This window comes from Folsomia candida, unplaced genomic scaffold, assembly GCF_002217175.1.
Source record: "Folsomia candida strain VU population unplaced genomic scaffold, ASM221717v1 Fcan01_Sc023, whole genome shotgun sequence".
NCBI classification, from domain to species: Eukaryota; Metazoa; Arthropoda; class Collembola; order Entomobryomorpha; family Isotomidae; genus Folsomia; species Folsomia candida.
Genome location: NW_019091215.1, coordinates 1,669,958 through 1,693,766, shown reverse-complemented (window position 1 = coordinate 1,693,766; position 23,809 = coordinate 1,669,958). Strand labels below are relative to the sequence as shown.

The following is a 23,809-nucleotide window of genomic DNA, read 5'->3' as shown; positions in this document are numbered from 1 at the left end:
TGGGGCAAATATCACGGGGGGGGGGGGGATTTTCTCATAAGAAGGGTGCGTCCTCCTTTGTTGCTCGCTGGAACGTTGTTGCTGGCTGGACGGAACTTGACACTCCTCACCACATTCTGGTCTTTGGTTGAGATGCTGACAATATGTACTTTATTTCATTAAGCCAATTAAAGTCGGACATTGAAAACTTTAATTTTATCTTAAATAATAGATTACTCACTATTCTACAAAATTTTCATTTCCAACCTAAGCAATTACTTCAGATTTCTTCAAAAAAATTCCTTATCCCAAAACTGGTAATAGGCCTTGATATCCTCCTTGCACCAGGCCTACTAAAATCCCTCGCATCACTGTGGGCATCGGTGGGAGGAAGTTGGTCGGGGTGAATCCTTCCACAGTCACGAGGTCAATGTCCAGCCATCCTTCGACCAAGTAGCAGACGGTAATGTCCGCGTCGAAGTATTGAAAATGGTCCAAAAGGGTGTAAAGTGGTCCCAGTGAATTGGAACAGTTGGGATCCTCGTAGACCGTTTTCGAACAAAAGTTTATTTCCTCCCCGTTAATCCAGACTTCCTGCCCGTGATGCACGTAATTCTCTCCAGTGAGGAGGTCAATGACTCCCAGGGCGCTGACAGGAAAAAGGTGGGCAGCAATGTCTGCCCTAGAGGAAAATTAAATTGTGTAAGTTAATTCTGAAAAATTCGTAGACTGTAAACAATTTTGAGACGAATCGTTACCCGCGGAGGTACTATAGTGCTCTATTTTTTGGTAACGATTTAGGAGACGTTTTATCACCAGGAGGACATAAGTTAAAAACCCGTGTATTGTGAAGAGGTGATCTTTGCCAAATCCTTATTGAAAAACTGGTTCTTTAGATCTGCAACTCTCACTCCTTTACACGTATACACGTATATACGTATCACGGCGAACCTAGGATGGTCCCCTTGACTATACCCATTAATACAATAGTAATAAATAGTAATACTTACCGGTCACCCAGATATATATATATACGCATTATAAAACCCACCCATAGGATTTATAAAAACAAAAATCCACAAGAGAGTTCTTTCTCCTGTGTATTTTTTTGCGCTTTTCCATAGGTGATTTTCGATATCTAGGATTACGTAGACATCCCACATTCTTTTGTACCACATAACTATTACTTAGAAGCGAAAACCGGATAGCCTACCATATTAAACAGCGGTCGCTCTATGGTCCCCACAACCATTCGCCGCATTAAATATATAAGAGAACTCACGATGCGATAATCATAAATCCACAGGAGAGTTCCTTCTCCTGTGCATTTACGTTGCGTATAGACCTCGATGGGCATCTCCTAATGAGTACCCTCACTCCCCTACCTTAAGATTTAACTCTAGTAAGCTCCTCCTGGTCACCTTCGTCTGCACATTTTTTCCAGTATTAGGCAACCTTCGATCTGTCATTCAACCAGTAGCGAATTGTCAACTCAATTACATTAGTTTTCTTTCTTAAACGCTACTACGTACCTCCCCGTCTGTTCACGAACCACGTACGCGACTCAGCAATACGTTTAGTATAACGGTATCTTCTACTCTACCTCTATATACTCAATTGCTACAACACTTTGTCCAATCTCACTTCACCGGTTGACTCAACACTTTACTCTCCCCCGATGTTATTCTCAATCCATATACCTTTTGGACCAACTGGACCACAATATTACTCTCCTCGCTTCAGGGCTCATCTCCCATGCTGTTCAAACAATTAGCCGTCTCACTTACAACGATCCGACCCACCGACCACAATCTAGTTCCAACCCACCTTCTACCTTTTATCGCACACCTGAACCTCACCAAACCTGTTCTCCGCATCGACAGGACGGCTCGGCCAATCTCATATCTCCCACGAGGAAGAACGACCTTCCTCTCAGGGACGCCCTCATTCTCACCTGATTCTCTCCCCTCAAAACCAGTCTCCCTCCTGCCTCAATTGTGCATACTCATCCTGCAGACCATCCAACTCGACCCTTAGGCCATAACACCCATCACCCACCAACCCATATTCTTCTCCCAGACGACTCTCTTCTCCTCGCAACCTGCAGTATCGCCCCAGACACTGGCTCCTCCGTCTTGTATCTTCCACCTTGTGACAGTGAACGACGTGCAGTTCAACAAGACCACACAACTTCTCTAAAGGGAGGATTTCATACTCCCGTGCCATGGACCAACAAGTTCCCAAGTCGCCTAAGGCCACCTTCTCGTCCACCCAATTTCGGGCGTACAACAGCTCAATCCTCCTGCTGACCTATCTCGAAGAAATGCAATTGGCCTCCGAACTTCTCCGACTTTTTGATGCGAACTTTTTCTTCACCCGCAACCACCTCCTCCAAATGTGTGGAAAACTTACGTCCAGCATTTCACCTCCACGCCCATTTAATTTCACCGACTCTACAGCTGTGGATGAAAAATGGTACAACGAATTTACAGCCAGACACCCGGAAGTATTCCGCAACCCTAATATCCTCACCTATTATGGCGCTTATGGATTCTGCACACGACACAATGAAAAACTCACCATTGTCCCCCCTTCAAAACTCATAACGGTGCCAGATCACGCCGAACCACCCATCCAACCTGAGGAAACTCCTCCAATCCCCCCACTCTACCCGAACATACCCTTCCCCACCACTTCCATCCACTCCCTCACGTCCTGTGCCGGCTACCAGTAGGCCAGCCCCACCCCAAAATTCAACCCCAGGCTCTCCATCAATGCAATCTCATCCAGCCGATCCGCCTCAACAATAAAAATACTTATAATTTCTTCGTGCCATCCGTTGCCATACGCCGCCACGCCGACATATGCCAATCACACTTTCTTTAACAACCAACGACAACGGATTCTTTTTCTCTTACATAGATCCAACCCACCTCCTCACCCCACTTCTCCACCTCACCCAACCAGCGTGACAACGTTCCAACACCTAGATTCATATGGGATACGAGTCATATCCCACAACATGCATCGGATCCTCCTTGCCTAAATACGCCCCTTTACGTACATACTTCCCGCATACACAACCCCCTTTCAATTTTTTTGAATCAAAAGGACACCTTCCACTCACCATAAGTTGGCCTCATTATTTTCTCGCCTTCCATTTACTCTGGAAGTTCCCGATCTCCCTTCTCCTAATTCAATGTTTTCAACAAGTAACCCAGACTTCCCGACTCTGAAAGTGACGACTCATCGGTGATCCTCAACTACGCCTCATCAGCTCCAATCCATTTTTTTTCACGACGATCATTCTCCAACCGCATAACCCACAATAACAACTCATCACAACTTATCCACATCTCAACCATTGGACAACAACCATTTGCCAGTGCGCTCCCAAAGACCAAAACACCCCACCATGGATCCACTCCTGCCATGCTTACCCGACATCACTTATCTCTCCCAACAGAACCGCTCGTACTCGATTATCTTGATGCTGACGGACGAGGAAGAACTTTTATTGGTCTCCGAATTACGTCGCCTGTTCAAAATAGGACTCCACCTCACCCATCTTCACCTCAAACAAATTTTTTATGTATTCGCCACAACAGTGAAACCCCCACGCTCCAACAAGTTTTGTCACGCCACTTCAACCGTTGACATTGCGTGGTTCGACGAATTTTGCAATAGACACCCAGAAATTATCTCCCACCCTTCAGTCCTCACCCACCAAGGCGCTTTCGACACCTGCAGCAGACACAATCAATCTTTGCTACATGTTGGTCTACCCTTTATGCGATGTCATTTCACACAAATAATAATTACAAACATCGGAATTATTTTCGTAATAATCAATCGATCATTTATTTTCGCCAATTTGGTTTTCAACAAAAACATAGTTCCCTCCCCAAAATTTAAAAAAGGCGAAAGAGACTCGAAACTTCGAAATTCAAACTATTTTAGACTTCCACTTGGATGCTGAATACACCCCATCATGTGACAATGCCCTCTCTTACAGCGGCGACCTCCTTGACATGATTGAAGGTGTTTTCTCCACCTGTCCCGTGAGCAAAAATGATGCCCACAGAGACACAGCGGGCAATGAGGACCCTGCATCAACAAAATCCAGTTCATCTTCAAGATATCAAACCCCATTTCTACCTAAGAAACAATTTTTTCGCGTTAACAGATTTCATTTTCAATAAATTGCCATTTAAGTAGCCTTAATAATCTTACTTATTGGTTAATTCGCTCTGTTACTTTAAGTCTATTTTAGTCTACCTAGGAAAATTTTAATAATTTTTCTATCAATTTTTAACCGACATAGAATTTTGACATTCTCCTTACCTGGGATTGAGAAGTTTCCAAATTAACACAAACAATGTGATGCACACCCTTGAAGTAGGTACACTGACGCAAATCTTGGATTTTTTCGCTTCATAAGTCGGGCCGACTCTTCATAACATGAGAGCTGTGAAGAGGTGATCTTTGCCAAATCCTTATTGAAAAACTGGTTCTTTAGATCTGCAACTCTCACTATCTCCTTTTCGTAGTTGTGTTAGTGATCAATGATCACTATGTCAAAAAGGCAACTCTTATAATTCTTACAACTCTTACCACCCAATAACCGGTTAGACATATAAGTAGACTAAATAGGTATACGTATGGTATATAAGTAAGAACAAGAGTGACCATCGACAGCGAGTCGACTGCCTGTATCTTGATACGTGCAATAAAACCTGTCCTGACTTTGTCTCACCAAATCTCACCTTGCCTCCAAGACGCAATTTATTTCCATGTACAACAACGACGACGATCGTCTCATCTGCCTCACCACCACCATCAATGCAGTGAACCCCCCCCCCACATAAACGGAACTTCACAGTATCAAACACATGTGACGTTGTTGAATTTTTTAAATGACGACGCACGTTTGCTTGGTGCATGAGTTTTGACTTATCCCCCCTGTTGATAAAACGTCTCCTAAATCATTACCAAAAAATAGAGCACTATAGAACTCCGTCGGGTGACGATTGGTCTCAAAATTATTTAGAGTGTAAAACATCGTGAGAAACTATTTCAAAAATAAAAAAAAAGTTTCGGAAATATATTTATTAACTGAATTTCAGTTGAGATTTTCTCACCTCGCGACCACTCGATTCATCGGAATATTCAGGAAATTCATGTAGTCGGCATACTTAACATTTCCCGTTCTCGGCTGACCGGAAGTTACCAAGGCGTAATTCGTGAAAGGAAATTGGTTTAGGCTTGTCATAAAGTAGACCAACAGAGATGCCATCGAGCCTCCTAAACTGTGACCGTTCACGACGATACGAGATCCTGGACTTCTGGCAAGGTATATCCCAACTTGTTTAACAACCTACAAATTCCTAAAGTAATGTAACCTCCCGATATTTATTTCAAAAATGTTTGCCAAAATTTTCCAATTTAGGTTCTTTTATGACAACAAATTACGTTCACAATGCAAGTCTTTTACGTGTACAAGTCAGATCTGGTTGGGGCCAATTTTATTTTGTTCACCACAAAAAATAAGCATACCCGTATTTTTTCATTTTTCATAATGCGCTAATTTCAGCGCGGGGCGCGAATTTTAAAACGTTTTTCAGCCAAAACCTCGGTTTTAAAAAATTCTGTAAATCTTCGAATTTTAGCGCGAATCCAAAAATTCGAAAACATGTCTCTTCAGAATGACTTACTTGACTAATGAAAAATCCACATGCATCATTTTTTGAAAAATTCAAAATTGATAGTGTTTATAATTTTGATGAATTCCAAAAACTGGCAAAAAATTGTGAAAATCAAATTTCGAGACAATTGGATTTTTCATGAGTCAGGTAAGTCATTCTGAAGAGACGTGTTTTCGAATTTTTGGATTCACGCTAAAATTCGACAATTTACAGAATTTTTTAAAACCGAGGTTTTGGCTGAAAAATGCTTTAAAATTCGCCCCTCGCGCTCAAATTAGTGCATTATGAAAAATGAAAAAATACGGGTATGCTAATTTTTTGTGGTGAACAAAATAAAATTGGTCCCAACCAGATCTGAGTTGTACAGTTAAAAGACTTGCATTGTCAGTAAGATTTAATCTTTTTTTAAATTAAACATTTTTTATACTTACCGGATTATAGATCGACATCAAACTCAGAAAGAATCCCAAATGTACCTTAATCCCGCCATTGCTCACTCCTGTCGGAAGAAGAATGGAATCCATAATCCAATTCATGAAAGCGACGCTACCCCGGAAGCTCACCACGATTTCGGACAATACATCGAGGCCGAGAAGTAGGTATAATATTCAAGCTCCGCGATTGTCAAGGGGGTCGTTCCATAGATCGGATATTTTGCGTACTCCGGCCTCCGGCCGGCCATGCGTACTCCGGCCTCCGCGTACTCCGGCCTCCGGCTGGCCACGCGTACTCCGGCCTCCGCGTACTCCGGCCTCCAGAAAAAGTCGCGTACTCCGGCCTCCGGAGGCCGGAGTACGTACTCCAAGCCCGGAATTCTCCTATCTATGCGATCGGAAATTTTGCGTACTCCGGCCTCCGTACTCCGGCCTCCGGCCGGCCATGCGTACTCCGGCCTCCGCGTACTCCGGCCTCCGGCTGGCCACGTGTACTCCGGCCTCCGCGTACTCCGGCCTCCGCGTACTCCGGCCTCCGGCTGGCCACGTGTACTCCGGCCTCCGCGTACTCCGGCCTCCAGAAAAAGCTGCGTACTCCGGCCTCCGGAGGCCGGAGTCCGTACTCCAAGCCCGGAGTACTCCGATCTATGGGTCGTTCTGGTAGTTTGGGTTGGGGCTTCGGATACGGAATCAGGGCCATTGAGAAGAATCGAGTCGTTATCGAGGAGCTCTGAAATTTGGGCGAGAATTAGCTCGTCATCGGATGGCGTGAAGACATCTACCCGACCGCAGCTTTGTCCGGTGGTGGAACCTACAAAAAGTAAGGTAGATGTTAACGCCAAGGTAAATAGCGGTGCAAAGTTTTTGAATAACATTTCGATGTTTTAAAAGAATGTTTTAAGTGATTGGGATCTCGACGTAGTGTTGGATGGAATGGGACAAGATCAACGAATTTATAGGGATACGATATGCGCTTAGGGCAATCTCCTGATGCTGCAAAGTACAAATTAAATTTTATTGAAGATTAATTCTTTTAAAGTGGGATTGTAAAACTATAACTTTCGTATGGGATTAGCAACGTGTTTCAAACATGATGTACGTATTTGTCGGCGTGACGATAAAGTATAAATAGTTGCATAAACCTATTCAATAATAAATTTGTGAATATGTTAATTTTTTATAATTTAAGAAGCATATAATATTGGTTGGTTTAATGAGAATGGAGCCCTGTTAGGATAAATCTAGTGTTCGTGTACGTGTGTACGTTTTGCATAAAATTCATATGCTAGTATCAACATTGTTACGAAATTTAAAATGAGTACATGATTTTGAAGGATAATAATTTTTGGAAGCTTTACCTGGTTAAATAAATGAAACGTTTAAAAGATTTTTGTATTCTTATGCGCCAAGAAATAATTATTTCAAAAATGTTTCAATTGTCCTGGTATGAAAACCTTGTGTGGTAAAAAAATTACCGTTGATCCACACTTGTCGGCATTCGTACATAATATTTAATACTAATAAAACATCACGCGGCATTCCATTTTGCTTTTTTATGCGGAATGCATTGACCCCGTCCGTACATAAGAATAACTTGTTCCCCCCAATACCTTCTCACATCAACTATGTTTATTGCAAGCTCGTGCCGATCATATAAAATTGATAAATGGATTAACACTAACTTCCAGCCCTTCACATGCCGGTGTCGGTTTCTGTCGCTTACATATTTATGAATGTATGATGATAATCAGACTTGTAAAGCAGCGTCATTTAACCAAGCATTGACTAAAGCTGGAGGTCTCCCCACGATTTGGACCAAACTAGCATAACTCGATCACAAATTTAATTAGTATGAAATTTGCAAATGAAACTATCTGCCAATGTTGAAGTTTAGTGAGATATTAGCAAGAGAAATAGAAAACGCACCCCCAAGGCTGTCAAATTTTTGATTTTTAAAAATTGCTGAGCATTTGTCCCGCCTTGGATGAAAATATCGTCTGCCAAACCTTGGCAAACGGTGCCATTTGCAAATTTCATACTGGATAAGTAAATTTGTGATCGGTTGACGCTAGTTGGTATAAATTTGTGAGCATACGTTGGGAGACCTCCAATGTCCGTGAACAAGGTGGGCTGGATGACTCAGTCCACGTCAATGTCAATCGTCATTGCGGGGAAGGTCTCAGATTATAGAGCTGCAAATGAGTAATACATAAATAAAGTCCCAAAGCATACCTTGGTACAAATAAGCACTGCACCAGGATAATGGGGTCGTACGATTATTTCTCTTGATGGGAGGATATCCTCGACTGATTAAGCCTTAGAAAATCATTACTACGTTTATCTTATCTATTTTTATTAATAATTATTATACATTGTACGTAATATTTAAAATAATTTACACACTCACTTTTTCGTTCTTGAAAGCTCACAAAGTTTTTCAACATCTTAAACTCAAAACTCCGAACAAAACTTATCGTCATTTCACAGAAATGGAATCCAGAACAAACGTTTGCTTTCTTCTCGTGGTCTGTCTCTTCACATTCTCTGTTGCATTGCCCCACCAACCGATCGGAACTTCCCAAGTTAACAATGACGTTGATCCGTCGGCGCCACTGTTGAGGGGGGCGAGACAGTACTACCCAAGAGGAGATTACGGTGGAGGTTATTATCCTGGAGGCGGCATTGGAGTCGGGAGCAGTCAGGCAAACGCTGCAGCTATTTCGAGCTCCTCGTCCCTCGGCGGAGGTGGCGGATTCGGAGGGTTCCCAGGCTCGGGAACATCTTTCTCTGCTTCCCAGGAAGCTGCGAATTCATTTGGATCAGGCTTTGGAGGAAAGTAATCATCTCACCATTTGTGACATCGGCGTGACATCCGCGTCGTCCAGACCCGCCTTCCTCTGTCCCCGTATTACATAGAATTATTATTTAATGTTTCCGAGTTTATTTTTCAAGTGGTGCTACTTACAAATATTTTATTCATTCTGATCTTTACCTATTTTGATGATTTATCTGCTGTAATTCAGATCAAATAAATAATGAGAATCTTATTAAATGCTCAACATAAATAATTTATGTAAGAATTTCCTTAAATAATTTCGTTGTCAATGGCGAGAATTTCCAAATACTCCATCGACTCCATATCAATCACATAAGAATATACCAGGTTGTTCGATCCACGAAAGGCATTTAGTCAAAGCTATCACTGATCAAAAAAGCCAGACGCTCCACCGATATTTCCGTCCCCTGATGACGGAATAACGATAGACCCGACACCTTTAGACTCGCACTGCTTTAGGGGAAGGTACTTTGGACCAGGGTTCGCTACCTCGGGTTTTTGTGGGTTGGGGTTTTTGGGGTTTTTGTGGGTTTTTGGGGTATCAAATCTCCGGAAAAACCCTAATGCTTAATGGGGTTTTTGCTGGTTTTTGTGGGTTTTTGTGGGTTTTTCCAGGGCTTTTGTAAGATTTTGAGGCAGATTGAAACAAAATCCCTTACACTACAACGTTGATCAATGCTAATTAACTTTTCTGCCTCATCTTGAAATTTTGAGAATTTTCATTTGCGACTTGAATTTCCAAGTATCAATGCATATTTCCAGGTTTACATGTCAAACATGAATTTTCGATGTAATAGTCCAAATCAATGATAACGGTTAAAATTGCATGTTAAAATCGTATATTAAATTAGTTTTTCTCTAATAAATAATTTTAGGAATTCTGGTTCAACATGCCCCAAAATCTACAAACACCCACAAAAACCCACAAAAACCCCAAAAACCCCGGAAAAACCCACGGGGTTGGGTTTTTCTACAAAAACCCCGGGGTTTTCCGAACCCTGTCGACGTATAGTCGGTTTAGTTGGGGTGTTCAAGTTTAATAAAGTGTCTTATATGTGATAAAAGGCATCTTGTGTTCAAGAATTAGTACAGTAGATACATAGTCTATTCATAAGTCCCCGCACAAGCATTTCTGGTGATAAATCCCAAAGTATTAGAGCTATCGGTTAGAATTTTTTATGGATGAACAAGGTACTAACATGGTTTAGAAATCATAACTTATTTTTCAAGATTTCCTCCAAGGGCTTATACAAACGACATAAGTCGTGACGAAAACTGCACGATCGCGGCACGCACGGTTTTCATGGGAAAAGCGCCCAGATCTTCAGTAAGTATGACCTCAGGCCTTTCACGCTTTTATGAGACTTAGAACATATCTGTATCTATAATTTTTACCACCAGTCATAATTTATGGGATTAAGGTCTGCAGATGTTGAGGGTCGTTCCATCGACGTAATAAATTCCTAAAAATTCGACCGAAGTCAGTTTTGGACAATTTTTGCACTATTCTCAGTAGCAGAGCATTGTTGAAAGTCAAATGCTATTTTTCGAATAGTTCATGGTCCAGGGGTTTAACCATTGGCTCAGGAGCATTCCGAAAATAAATCTTGGCCTGAATTTTTACTCCTTCTGGTGAAAAACAGAGATTTCCTTTCTCCAGCCAACTCGCTCCCTTTCACACCATGTTGGTGACTTCTTATTTACTTCCGCGTACCTAAAGGGATGTCAGACGTCCGTAGAGCAAATATCTGTCAAATCAAGGGATCCTCACCGAAGGCATCCATCCTGAAAGGTATGAACACTTTCCCATGAAAAAGGTGCGTGCCAGGACCGATCAGCCGCCGTCCCGACTTATGTCTTCCGTATGAGCCCCTGGAGGAAATCTTGAAAAAGAAGATATGATTTTTAAACCATATTAGTACCTTGTTCGTCCATAAAAAATTCTAACCGATAGCTCTAATACTTTGGGATTTATCACGAGAAATGCTTGTGCGGGGACTTATGAATAGACTATGTATATACAGTAGCATTTTGCCCCGATTACACCGATTACCCTTACTACCCGGATTACCCCCATTACCCCGATTATCCCGACTACCCCAAAACCCTAGACAAAACCCCTCGGTATGAGTTTTCAAGACGAGATCACCGGGTTTCAATAACGAAATGGTTTTCCATTCAAAACTTTAAGTTTTCGAAATCCTGAACATTATCTAACTTTAGATGCATCAGATGTTTCATTGGAAGAACTTATCAGATTTAGTAAAAATCAAATTCACGCGAAATTTGAGTTTCAGCTTGAAACTAAAAACCTGAGACTTTCAGGTTTTTCGTCGGTTTTCTAACTACGTTTATAAAAATTATAACTCCTCCAAACTTTAAGTTTCAGTGGATTTTAAATACAATGATTGTGAAATCATTGTGAAGAAACCTGTTTTCGAATTTGTGAATTTGCTATAAAATCGAAAATTTTAAGGATTTTAAAAACCCGAAGTTATTTCTGGTAAACCGATTAAAATTCGCGCATCGTTTTCAATTTGAGCGAGTAGCTTGGTCGTTACTTTATAGCGCATTCTGAAAAATTAAAAATTCGAGTATGTATGCTTATTTCTTATGTACTGAACAAAATAAAATTGGTTCCATGTAAATCGTCGTACTTATATGCACATATCAAAGACCTGTATAAGTTATAGGACCAGCAACCAATTGTTGTGAATTGTTTTAGTTTTTCTCAACTGCAATTTTATTTCGTTACCATTTAGCCCGACAATGCCAATAAAAATTAACTCATAATTTTGCACTCCTAATATTTGTCTAACTTAAAACTCATGATTGCAAATGTAGATATCAGTATTTGTAAGGTACATAATTTATAATATTGTCTCGTTATGATTTTTAAGTCGAGTCAATCGGATTTGAAATGAATCTTGTGGGCAAAAAACATTTACACCAAAATTTTGCAAAACTATTTTACTGCATTCCGAAAAATCGTGGGGTAATGATATCAAAATTCAAAACCTTGCTGCTAGTGATAAAGAATTGGTAAAGGTACTAACAAAATTACACTAGAAGAATAGGCATATTTCCAAATTAAAAGTGATGTAAACCCAGTTGAAAACACTAATTAAACCCTATAAGTATACTGGAATATTTGAGGGTGGGCATTTGCATTGAGTGCCCACCCTGCTATTTTTCAGGGTGGGCAATGCCCACCCTGCCCACCTCGTGGCTGCGCCTATGTACATACCCTATATTGCACATCTTAACATTATGCATTATGGAATTGCCCTCCAAATATTTTAGAAGTCGAAAGCAACCTCCTAGTGGTTAACGTATCATAATTATGTGTATTTAAATTTCTTATCAGTGATGGGTCTTATTACCGAGTCCGGTTAAATATGTTCTTCAAACCCCTAAATTTTTATTTTTTAGATATATGCAGTAGAACACGTATTTAGTCCAGTTCAATTGCAATGTTGCCTGGATGGAGACCCGTAACGGGATGGCCAACTTTTCTGTATCGTTCCGAAAGATTGAAATCAAGTAAAGTGTCATCAGCATTGCCTCACAATATTTTTCTGATAATGAGTCATTCAATGGGAGGATCAGAGAATGGATGCCGCGTGGCTACAAATTTTTTTTTGATCGATTTTAAAAAATATTGTTCGTTACACAAGCGCAGCTAACAAGGGAACCTTAAGTACTGTCACCTCTCGATTTCCTTCGGAATAGCCTTAATCGACAGATAATTTAGTGAAACTAAAACTTTGTCATAGAACATGAGGTGCAAAATCGCGTTTTCGCGAAATATTTGGCGAGAGCTGCACAAAAACCTGCCATTTGCCCAATGCTTTTAACATAACCACCAGCCTTTCGAATGATGAAATGAACTTTATAGAATCTTAATAAATTATATTTGTACCTGTCCGCGTAATTTCAGCCCAATCCAGAATATGCAAAAAAAGATGCAAAGATTTGCAACTTTTTTGCAAGTTGCGAAAATCTGAAAACTTTCAAAAATTTGAATTTCTTCGTTTCTTTAAACTCAACAAATTTATCAGTTTAACTGCTATGCAATATATTTTTCTTATTGCAAAAAATTTGCAAAAATTTGCAAAAACTGAACTTCGTAATTTTTCTTGAAAATAAGTTAAATAACCAATGCTAGTCTATTTTTACATATTCTTCGAAATTATTTTCGGTATTTATATTTGCAAGTTACAAAAACCTACAGTGTGTGCAATTTTTTAATTCAATATGCAGAATTTTTTGCAATGTTTTAATTGTTCAACAAATTAACGTTTCCTGTATTCGCTCATACCTACATATATCACAATTTTTAGGTTTCTAAAAAAAGCAAAACTTAAAAATTGTAATTTTTCAGATTTTCGCAACTTGCAAAAAAGTTGCAAATCTTTGCATCTTTTTTTGCATATTCTGGAATTGGCTGAAATTGCGCGGACAGGTACAAATATAATTTATTAAGATTCTATAAAGTTCATTTCATCATTCGAAAGGCTGGTGGCTATGTTAAAAGCATTGGGCAAATGGCAGGTTTTTGTGCAGCTCTCGCCAAATATTTCGCGAAAACGCGATTTTGCACCGCTTGTTCTATGACAAAGTTTTAGTTTCACTAAATTATCTGTCGATTAAGGCTATTCCGAAGGAAATCGAGAGGTGACAGTACTTAAGGTTCCCTTGTAAGCCTTAAAAAAGTTAAACTCTTAAGTCTTTTGTGTATGTAGATATTATGTGAAGAGGAGTTAAGTTAAGTACTCAGGACGGACTTTCCATTCCAAATGGCATATATTCACTTACCTAAATTACTCATTGCGTTTTTTTTAATCAAGTTCAAAATATTACGCAAATTAAATACTTTTTACCGTTTTTGTAAGCATTTGCACTTGACATATCTGTCTTGGATACTGTGCATGCTCTAGAAGTATGTAGTAAGTCCACACGTCTGTATATACAGACGTAACGACTTTCTACATACCTCTAGAGCCTCTCGATGCCTCTGCAGCAGAGGTATCTAGAGGCTCTAGAGGTGTGTCAACAGAGTTAATATATAAAGGGTGTTAATAAAGTCCGATCCCATTTTTCCTATAAAAAAGTGAAGGCTAGTATAAAAAAAACTACCCGTGATACTTACAAAAAATGTTCGACATATTTACCTTAGTATTTGGTCTTGTTACCATTTACTTTAACCATGCCCTCAACTCTTTGTTTAAGGCTCTGTGCTAATTTTTCCAATGTGTCTGTGGGAATCGAATTCCATACATCTTGAACTTTTTTTACTAGCTCTTCCCTCGTCCGGGGTTGTGGTTCTTTGTATACATTTTCCTTAAGTATGGACCACAGGTTCTCCAGGGGATTCAAATCTGGGCTGTTTCCGGGCCACACCCCCTTGCTCCAGACCGTTGAAACTTGCGTCTTGATGAGACTCAAACTCGCTTTTGCTGTATGGGCTGTAGCACCATCCTGCATGAAAACTATTTTTCTTTCATTCGGAAATATTTCCTTGTTCCCCATGCTATCGAAATAGATAGGTAATATTTTTTCCATATAATACTTTGCATTGACTGTTTGGCCTTTTGGTATGATATGTAGAGGAGTCACGCCACGTGCACAAAATCCACCCGCTACCATAACTTTAAGCCCGAATTTTGGGACTACTCTTGATGGTACATCCGATTTGTTTTCTGTCCTGTAACGAACATTTTGTTGGTTCAATTTTGGATATAGCTCAATAATAGATTCGTCAGTCCAAAGGATGTGACTGCGCAATTCTTCACCAAGTCTTTTTTCACTCAAATGGCCACTTTTCTGAAGGAGTTCTCCAAATTTCAGACGGTCATCGATATTTTTTTGTGACATGAGAGGTTTTTTGGTTAGTTTGTAAGCTGTGTGACCCCACCTCGTAGATTTCACAAATTTTTGCACGGTCACATAGTTAATTTGCTTCTTCTTCTCTTTATAGCGTTTTGAGTCATTTAACTCCCTTGCACAATTACGTAATGAACTACCGGTTTTCTTGTAAAGTCTGTTTTTAATCATTCTCTTTGTGGTAGGTGACACCTTTCTGGGTCGCCCGGGTCGCTTTTTGTCGTGGACAAAATTTTTGTTCTTCCATTTCCAAACAGTTCTGCGGCTGCAGCCCAATTTTTGCACAATTTCTGCAGGTTTAAACCCCTGCTGATGCAATGTTTGTATCTTAACTCTAAGATGCTCATGACTTACACGTTTAGTTGTTCCTCCCATGGTAAAAATTTGAAATAAATAACTTCACTGGTTCAAAAGTTCCAGCTGAATTTGTAACAACCGCGCTCCAAAAAATTCATGGGATCGGACTTTATTAACACCCTTTATGTATTAACTCTGCTCTATACATTAATATAGAGTTAATAACATTACTTTTCGGCAACAACTCTTCGGCAGGCAGGTTATAGCTTTGTATGAACATTTATGTTCAATCGGCACGTTTGCCAACCAAACCCAACCCAACCCAACCAAATTTTTCTTATTAGCATAACAACAAACGTGTCAAATTAATCACAATTATGTATCAATTATCCAGGATTTTCCTCATAACACCTGCCCCTCCTTTGACCCTCACCAATTTTACATAATTCGATCCCTGCCAAAGAAGTACGTAATAAGGCAAATGACTGATAACACAGTGCATTATTAGTTATTGTTGTAGCTAAGTATTACGTAGATAATCAATGACCTAGTTTTACTTTATACAACATATACTAAACATTTGTCATTATATTATGAACTCACCAAGTAACAATCTCAACAAGTTTTAAGAAACTGAAGGAAAATAGTTTTTTCAAAGTACAAAATTATCAAATATCACAATCTCCCATCTACATGAATTAATAGCCACTTCTACCCTTTCATCCGACAATATCAAGCCCACCATCTCAAACATTTGTATACTTATTAGGAACTAATAACTTATAATTTGTATACTTGACGAAATCGTTTAGGTTTAGAAATTAAATATTTATATATTAGCGCCTTGTAGGACCGCGCATTCAGTACGTCATATTTTGAATAATTTTTTACCAAACCACCACTCTGGCAGGTGCCATGGTCTAACTAATTCCTTGAAGACGTAGCTGCAGTCGATTCTTACTTTTCTAATTCCTATGCACGTTCCTAGTCATTATACCTAATGGAAAAAATTGGTTTTCCAAGATTAATATCTCTAAATAACTATGTAAGCAACTTTGTTTTGACGCAAAATAGCTACAAAAATTTGCTATATTTAAGTCCCATGGTTAAGAACAAATAGAGTGATACGACTCAAATCCTAGTCTATAGTCCTTTCTAAAAAATTTTCAAATATTTAAACCGAAAATGGCTACTTTTATATTATCCATCCTAACCGCTGGACTAATTCCCATATCATTTTGTGCCGGAAGCACTGTATCATCTTTGGTTCCTGCAAACTATGGCACATTTTCTCAACCTTCTGTTAACCAAATAATTTCGTCCTTCATCCCCTGCACGATGCATATTATGCACCACAACTTAGACTCGGTCTCGCTTGAGTTAAATTACCCAACTGGTCCCGTACTTCTTTCGATCCTCCCACCAAGTCTTACATTGCTCACAGAATACCAAACCCAACAGAACCGGACCGTATCTCATTTCTATTCACGTTATTACACTCGGCATAGAAAATTCTGTTATTTTTATATATTCTACTCAAACCCACCATGGGACACTGTCTCATTAGGGCTTCTCATGAGACTCCACATTCTTCAGGTACACGAACAAGTTAAACGAGGACAGCGGGAATTAGAAAAGTGGGACACTAACCAAGTTGGTTATCTTTACGCAATATTCGCCACGACTGAACCGCAAAACTATTTTCAAGAGGTACAAAAATCTTATCGATCCTGGCATTTCGCTCACGTCAATAGCAATGTCCTATTGTTGGCGGTCATCCCAAATTTCGGGTTGCTCTTCTTATCCGACACGTCTGAACGAGACATCCTCTGTGTGTCAGCACCACAGGTGTCATACCCTATTCAGAAACTATTGGTTTGCCATTCCCAACCGCCCCAAGCGTTTGTTCGCTATTTTGGGTTGAGTCACCTACAGCAGAATCAGTTTCGACTAGCCCGCGATTTTTCCGATTTACAAGGAAACATTCTAGTTTCAAGAGACGTGAGTAAGATATCAAACGCTGCGTTATTCATACTCCTTGAGATATTAGCTCCTGCTTCCAACATTTCCATAATTTCGAACTGTTGGAATACAAACGAAGAAAAATGCAGCCTTCCTATCATTAATGAAGGTGAGACTTCAGGCGATTGGAGTATTTTCCACTGGTCTTCAACCTATGTAATCGTCGCAGAAAAGGATCTGCACTTTCTCACATGCCACTCGAAAAACCGGCAAAGTTTAGACCTGTACATTAAACCCCTTGATCTGTCCACGTGGATATGTCTGGTAGGCGCCATGCTGATACTCGTAGGCGCCTTAAGAAGCTTCGTGTCCATGGTTTCTTTGAGCTCGGAAAGAAGAAACCCTGGGTTGCAATCCTTATGTTTCTGGGCACTTGGAACATTGCTCGAACAGTTGAAACCGTTTAGTGGGAGGCCCGCAAACTTTTCCGGGTTCCGATTGCTTGTCGGGATTTGGGTTGTAGCCATATCGGTCATTATAAATGGGTATAAAAGCTTTGTCATCATGAGCCTGAATGTTCCAGACGTGCTCGTCTATCCAGATTCGTACGACGTAAGCTGCTTAAGTTATTCATAGTTACTTTTAATAAATATATCAACTTCAGTTTACGCAAATAATAATTTCTAGGACATTTCTTGTCAAATGCCAAAGTTCACGGACGCCGGAATAAATCTAAAGTTTCAGCACGTCGTCGAGTTAATTGCTATGTTACCATTTCATGAAAATGGAACTGAATTACGAAAAAATTTGATAATGAAATCGTCCTGCTATTCCGTTTTATCAGCTCCAATACAAAGCCCACAATTTGACTACCTTTCCTCCCTAAGTTACTCATTTTTCAGGGATATGCAAATTCTTGTCGGTTCAGCCAATGAAAAGGGATTTAAAAGCCGCAAGGACAAAATAATCAAGGACGTTATAGACCCAAGACATCGCTCATTCCCACTAAAGTTCATTCCCCTACTAGACATCACCACACCGGAAATTTCAATCGCTCAAATAGGTCCCGCAATTCACGCAGAATTACTACTATGCCAAAAATCAGTCTATGTCGGGTCAAAGGAGGATGCGGAAGCGTTAAAGTATAACTTTGAGAGGAGGCATCCCTCCACACCCAAATTCCACGTAAGCCGGGAAAAATTTCACGTGGCCTCAATCGGTTGGAGGTTTGAAACCGTATCGCACCACAGGGTTGTTAAGAACTTTAAAAGGTTGCTTGAATCTGGGATTTATTATTTGTTACACGGCTATGCAAATTTCAACCATGCAAATAAAGAAATTAATGGTAGTGAGGTAGAAACCGTGATAGAGGAGCCTGCTTCGGGAAGAGTGGACTTGGATGGAAGGTTTCAAACGATCTTTTTCCTCTGGGTGGGCGGGACGATACTGGCTGCTATTTCTGAAGGTTTTGAGCTAGTTTGGAGAAGCATTTCGAAACGTATATGAATTATGTTGTAATTATTTCATAAACTGTAAACATAGGTATAAATTAAAATTGATGTGAAGTATTTAGTCAAAGCTAATAGCATTTATTAAATTTAGCAATGAAATAGATCTTACAATTTCGTATGTATTAGTCGCTGAATAATTTGTACTTGATGACTGGTCATAATTAACATTAAAACTAGACATTATTAGCAAATGCCAATTACACGGCTTCTAACGAAGTCGAAAAAACGTTTGGTACAACTGGAAGATGAGCTATTTATTGATAATTGTTTTCTTTTGATATAACAACCCAGTTCACAGCATTCCAAAACGATTCGGCGGATGCGGAATCCAATACACCTCCGTCGAAACATTGATAGGTGTCTCCTTGGCATAGCATATTTCTAATTATGCACGATGTCACGCCTTCCACAGGATTATGGAAAAATCTATGTTCAAGTATTTCATTTGTAACCTTTTCCTATCAAATATGCTCGAATGCGTTATGGCATTGTTAGCCGTCGAGAATGGTCATATAGGCAAAGCACATATGTAAAGCTACCAGATACCGAACTTAGTTTTTAGGGCAATGTCGTTTAATTTTAATTGTTTTAAATACTAGCCTATAATTTTTGAGCCACATGCATTACCACATGAAACTTTTTAACTTTGCCAAGGAATTTTGTTGACGTTGTTAGGGAATTTCATTATGTTGCTCATGAAATTTCCTTATGTTACTGAGGAATTTTCTTTGACCTTGCTAAAGAAATTTTTTTATGGTGCTAAAGAATTTTTTCCTTTTGCTAAGGAATTTTTGTATAATCAATATTTTCTTATTCATAATCATAATCATTATCAAAACCATACTTATGCATAATCATAATCACAATCATAATGACAATCAAAATTAGTATCCCTTTTCTGATTGGTTGGGCTAGACGGGGAACAGTCATTCAGAATGCAGGAAGGTCACATAAATTTTGACGGGACAGACTTTTCGGAATTATAATATAGAAGATATTTTAATGAACCAAATTTGATTTATTTGCAAATAACATCCTCTACATAACGTAATCGGCTAGTACCTATATTTATGAATAAACTACGTCGTTCAACCTGTTTCGTACAACTTCACCCTTGTTCTTGTCAATCCGGATTTGGGCAACAAACTAAAAATTCTCGGGGACATGAGAACGAGATCATTGGAAGGTTAGGAAGGCATTCTTGGTAGGTGGCCCTACAAATTCCAAGTTTGTTAACAAGAAATCCGACACATCGCAGTTCAGCAATGTCCGCTCTAATTCCTTCTGCTTGAACTACGAACCAAAAACGCATTTAATTCTTTTGAGGAGGCATATCAAATTAACGTTTATTTATTAAACCAGCTTTTACAAAAAAAACTATTTTCCAGATTAATAGACAAGACCACACTTACCCGGATTTCCGTTTGCCCCGCTAATAAGAAGGATGGCTAATAAGCCAAATATGACCACAGAAATGACTGTTTTCATCTCTTTTTTGACCAGGATTTCGAATTGAATTTTCCAGAAGATACTTCTTGTTTAGGAACAAGACCCCAACAATTTTTACTCTGAAACACAACCCGTCTTCAATCTGAATTTATACCTACTTTCTGATTACGTTTGTTTGTTAAGAGATTACTGGCAAGATAATTGAGCAAAATATTTTCTGTTCTGGAAGGTTATTCGCCTGTTCTGGAAGGTTAGTGCGCACGAAAAATTCTCAGAAGGGATGCGATAATTTTATAATCATAGCATACCACACATACAATTGTCTATTATCTACTAATTGAATATAGTTTTGCTTTGTTGGTTTATTTTGTACGTATATTAGGAATTAGATTGATTACACTTGACTGCTCAAGTTTCACTCGATCAAGATTACGAATAATAAAATAAATTCCGTACCTACGACAATATAGATATTGTTGGGTTATGTTATTTCAAAATGATGTACGCTGCGTAGTAAGTCTTATCGGTCGCGTGATATCATAATGTTTTTGACTTGGTATTTACCAAGGGTGGGAAAGATACTTTGGCAGTAAGATACAAGATGCAAGATTAAGATACTTTTGATTGTCTAAAAGATACCAGATAGAAGATAGTTTCTGAGCTGGCGAAGGAGATACAAGACAAAGATACTATCTTGTATCTTCCATCTTTTATCTTGTATGTTGACAAAGTATCTTGCCCAACCCTGCTATTCCGTACATTAATAATTGGATTGATTACACTTGACAGCTCAAGTTTCACTCGATAAAGATTACGAATAATAATATAAATACCAGACCTACGTCAACATAGTTATTGACAAAGGTTATTTCAAAATAATGTACGCTGCGTAGCAAGTCTTATCGGTCGCGTGATAGCTTAATATTTACGACTTGGTATTCACCAAATGGGTTGATTTCATATTTATTAATACATATATTGTGCAATCCTTGATAATATTGAATTCTCCTGATCTCCACCATATTTACCGATGTCAAAATAAATCCTTTTCAATCAAAACATTTATAACCAGGGAGATGATTGACTGAAATGGTTGACTGACAAAAATCCGCCAATCAAATTTTACATGTAAAAAATTCCATTTCAAAATTGCAACGCTGTGTATGTTGAACAAACTGGACGAGACCTAAAAACAAGGCTCAACGAGCACAAAAGACATGTCACCAAATTGTCAGCCTGTTCGGTAGTAGCACAAGACATCAGGAAAAACTTATCACATCAAATTAATTTCAACGCAGCAACGAAAATTGAGACCCAACACATATTTCGGAAGAACTTTCAATTAAGGTCTATACAAACATGCATCAATGCTGAAAACTGAAAAGCAGCCATGAATGAAGAGGATGGAGTGATAATCAACCCGATTTGGACATCAGCCTTATTACATTTACTCTAACTAAGCAACCTAATTTTATGACCGTCAAAACCTTATACTGATATATCCACAAAAACTATTCCTTGCTTCTCTATAATCTCCTTAGAGGAAAACTATAGTTAAGCAATTGTCGAAATATTGGGATAATAAATTGCTTTGTAAAAAAGTCAACTTACAATGTCGGTCTCAGGTAATTCAAATTACTTGAAAATACTCTCTCGTATTTATTGCCTACTTAACATAAAGCTGTGATGAATCATATTTATACTTATAACCCAGCCAAGCCTAAACTAATCGTATTATCTTTGTTATCAGTTTTAACTCTACAAGTATAGTTGCGACAAGGCAGTCCATAATTACAATACGTCAATCAGCCTGTATGTTTGGATTGTCCGGTGAATTAAGTGTTAAGGTTCCTTAGATTGGTTTAACCAATTAAAACTTAATTTTTGATATGTAGGAAAGCATAAAAAGTGGAAAATTTGATAAACTTTCTAAAACTGAAAACAGAATTTGATTACCTGTTTTCGTTAAAAAATGACAGTACAAAATTTGGAGGATGTTACAAAATTAGTTTTCCACTAAAAAAGTATTTTTCTCGAATCGGAAAAGGGCTCGTGACCACTTCATTCTTTAAGGCATGCCCGGACAAAAATTAATCGTAGATTATACGAAACATAAATAAGGATCGTCAAAAGTCAAAATACAAAATTTCGCGTGGTCAACCCGTCCGCCAGAAGACCAAAACACTGACCGGAAACGTGAAAACCTTTTTAGAGAAAACGCTAACATATCCGTTAGCGCTGCACCCCGAAAATCAAAAATTTCAAAAACCTATCTTCGTGAGATCGAAGCCGATAAGAAGGGCTTGGAAACTTGCAAAAACTAAAACCGCGGCAAAATACAATAAAGGTAAAATAACCGGAGCTAAGTAAAATTGTCGAAAACTTTTTGCAAAAATGGATAAAAATTTGACACTTAACTTTGCCGGAAAGTCCATATATATTGCAGCATAATTTGGTATTTCTCTCTCGTTACGAATATTTTGGATTTACTAGTATCCACGTCGATTTTTGCAATTACATTATATATTTAAGCGTGACCACACTTCCGGAAAACAATACAATCCCTTGCCCCCAACATCGTGCTAGCCCATCCACGACGAGCATGTCAATGCTTTCGCCACCACAAAGATAAAATTTGTATCGACAAATTCCCCTTAGGAGAGCAAAAGTGTGCACGGCGTGCTCACCCTCGGAATTATTTGCAGAATTTTCAGCCGTAAGTTGTACATCATTTTAGTGAAATATGCACATAAATAGGTTCATAAATCTGACAAACCATGAAAAATTGGTTTACAAACTTCAAAACAATGACGAGAATCGTAAGTTTGCTAATTTCACAAAACTTCTAAGTAGATAATTTGAGATTTTGTTTTTTATTCTGCAGCTCTGCCTCGTCCAGCTTACTTACAATTCGATTCTGGCTCCATCCAACAACCTAGCCCGGCCATTTTAAAGATTTACGTCTTTCCTCCTCACCCACACGCTCTCGTCATCCTGCACCTCGCCTTCAGTACACGGCCTCCTGTCTCGATCCCGTCATCGCGTCGACGCACCACTCCGACTTTATTCTTTACCTGGGATTCTTTACACGTTATTGGAATCTGTGGCGGATTCTGGCTCGTCATCTCGTGCCTCACGCCCCCCTTGTGATTAAAGTTTGTCCATTTTGGGAGCTACATTCTCCTCGGGGGGATAGCCGTCATGACGCTCATCTTCTTGACTGCCAATTTAAGAGATTGTGCTCCCTATGAAAGAGCAGAGACAAAGGGTGCGAGACAAGAGTGAGTTAAGCTCAAATTAAAGGAATGAAGGAATGAATGAATAATAAATGAATGCATAAATGAATGAATTAAATGAATTAGGTGAAGATGGGGACGTTTTGCAATAATTTTTTGCAACCGGTGCAGAATTCATTTTGAAAAGTATTTCTAGGCGGAGGTAATGTTGTAAATCAACCTGGTTGACGTCCCCTGTTGTCAGAACAGGAAGAGGGTCGTCACAAAATTGGATTAATCTAAGTATTTAAATTACCTTGGTAAAAAATAAATTGATTTAACTTATTTCGATAAGATGCAAAATTTTTAGAGTTAATTCGAAACAACGGTGAAATACGTTTGAAAATTGAACTCCCCATTTATTGAAATCATTTTAGACTTTTACATTTTTTATTTAAATTAATTTCACCGGCATCTCGACTCAAAAATTTAGAAACTGACGAAATTTTGAGCATAATTTTATCTCTTGTTGGCG

General features: G+C 39.0%; 2 protein-coding genes and 2 long non-coding RNA genes across 9 annotated transcripts; 2 read left to right on the top strand and 2 right to left on the bottom strand.

Annotated features, from left to right (window-relative positions):
• Positions 1-227: 227 nt before the first annotated feature.
• Positions 228-6,429, bottom strand: LOC118438540 (lipase-like). 5 transcript variants are annotated; one of them, XR_004836890.1, is made up of 5 exons: positions 6,116-6,429; positions 5,121-5,366; positions 4,324-5,050; positions 4,213-4,253; positions 3,553-4,137 (listed from the first exon to the last, which is right to left on the bottom strand). XR_004836890.1 is itself a non-coding variant. In XM_035858992.1 (3 exons), the coding sequence occupies exons 2-3, from the start codon at positions 5,273-5,275 to the stop codon at positions 283-285; spliced, it is 534 nt and encodes a 177-aa protein (XP_035714885.1). In that variant the 5' UTR covers positions 5,276-5,366; positions 6,116-6,429; the 3' UTR covers positions 228-282. The 5 variants fall into 5 exon arrangements, 3 of the variants coding, with proteins under 3 accessions (XP_035714885.1, XP_035714883.1, XP_035714884.1); XR_004836889.1 differs by having other exon boundaries at positions 3,554-4,137; positions 4,213-4,257; XM_035858992.1 differs by lacking the exons at positions 3,553-4,137; positions 4,213-4,253; positions 4,324-5,050 and adding an exon at positions 228-661.
• A 2,178-nt stretch (positions 6,430-8,607) lies between these two features.
• Positions 8,608-8,958, top strand: LOC110858905 (glycine-rich protein 5-like). The gene has a single exon (XM_022107791.1). It carries the CDS (start codon positions 8,608-8,610, stop codon positions 8,956-8,958), a length of 351 nt encoding a protein of 116 aa, XP_021963483.1.
• Positions 8,959-19,398: 10,440 nt separating this feature from the next.
• Positions 19,399-20,203, bottom strand: LOC110858944. Its single transcript, XR_002548786.2, has 2 exons — positions 20,023-20,203; positions 19,399-19,903 (listed from the first exon to the last, which is right to left on the bottom strand). It is a non-coding gene; the product is annotated as an uncharacterized LOC110858944 (long non-coding RNA).
• A 1,671-nt stretch (positions 20,204-21,874) lies between these two features.
• LOC118438582 lies at positions 21,875-23,563 on the top strand. Of its 2 annotated transcripts, XR_004836928.1 has the most exons (4): positions 21,875-22,406; positions 22,592-22,775; positions 22,944-23,340; positions 23,422-23,563. It is a non-coding gene; the product is annotated as an uncharacterized LOC118438582 (long non-coding RNA). The 2 variants fall into 2 exon arrangements; XR_004836927.1 differs by having other exon boundaries at positions 21,875-22,775.
• The last annotated feature ends 246 nt before the right edge of the window (positions 23,564-23,809 follow it).

Bases quoted from the DNA above. Each gene is read 5' to 3' on its own strand.
- LOC118438540 (XM_035858990.1), bottom strand. From the start codon at position 6,220: ATGAATTGGATTATGGATTCCATTCTTCTTCCGACAGGAGTGAGCAAT. The intron at 5,357-6,115 runs GTAAGTATAAAA...AGGAATTTGTAG, and splicing joins TGATGTCGATCTATAATCCG to GTTGTTAAACAAGTTGGGAT. The intron at 662-5,120 runs GTGAGAAAATCT...ATTTTCCTCTAG, and splicing joins ATGAATCGAGTGGTCGCGAG to GGCAGACATTGCTGCCCACC.
- LOC110858905 (XM_022107791.1), top strand. From the start codon at position 8,608: ATGGAATCCAGAACAAACGTTTGCTTTCTTCTCGTGGTCTGTCTCTTC.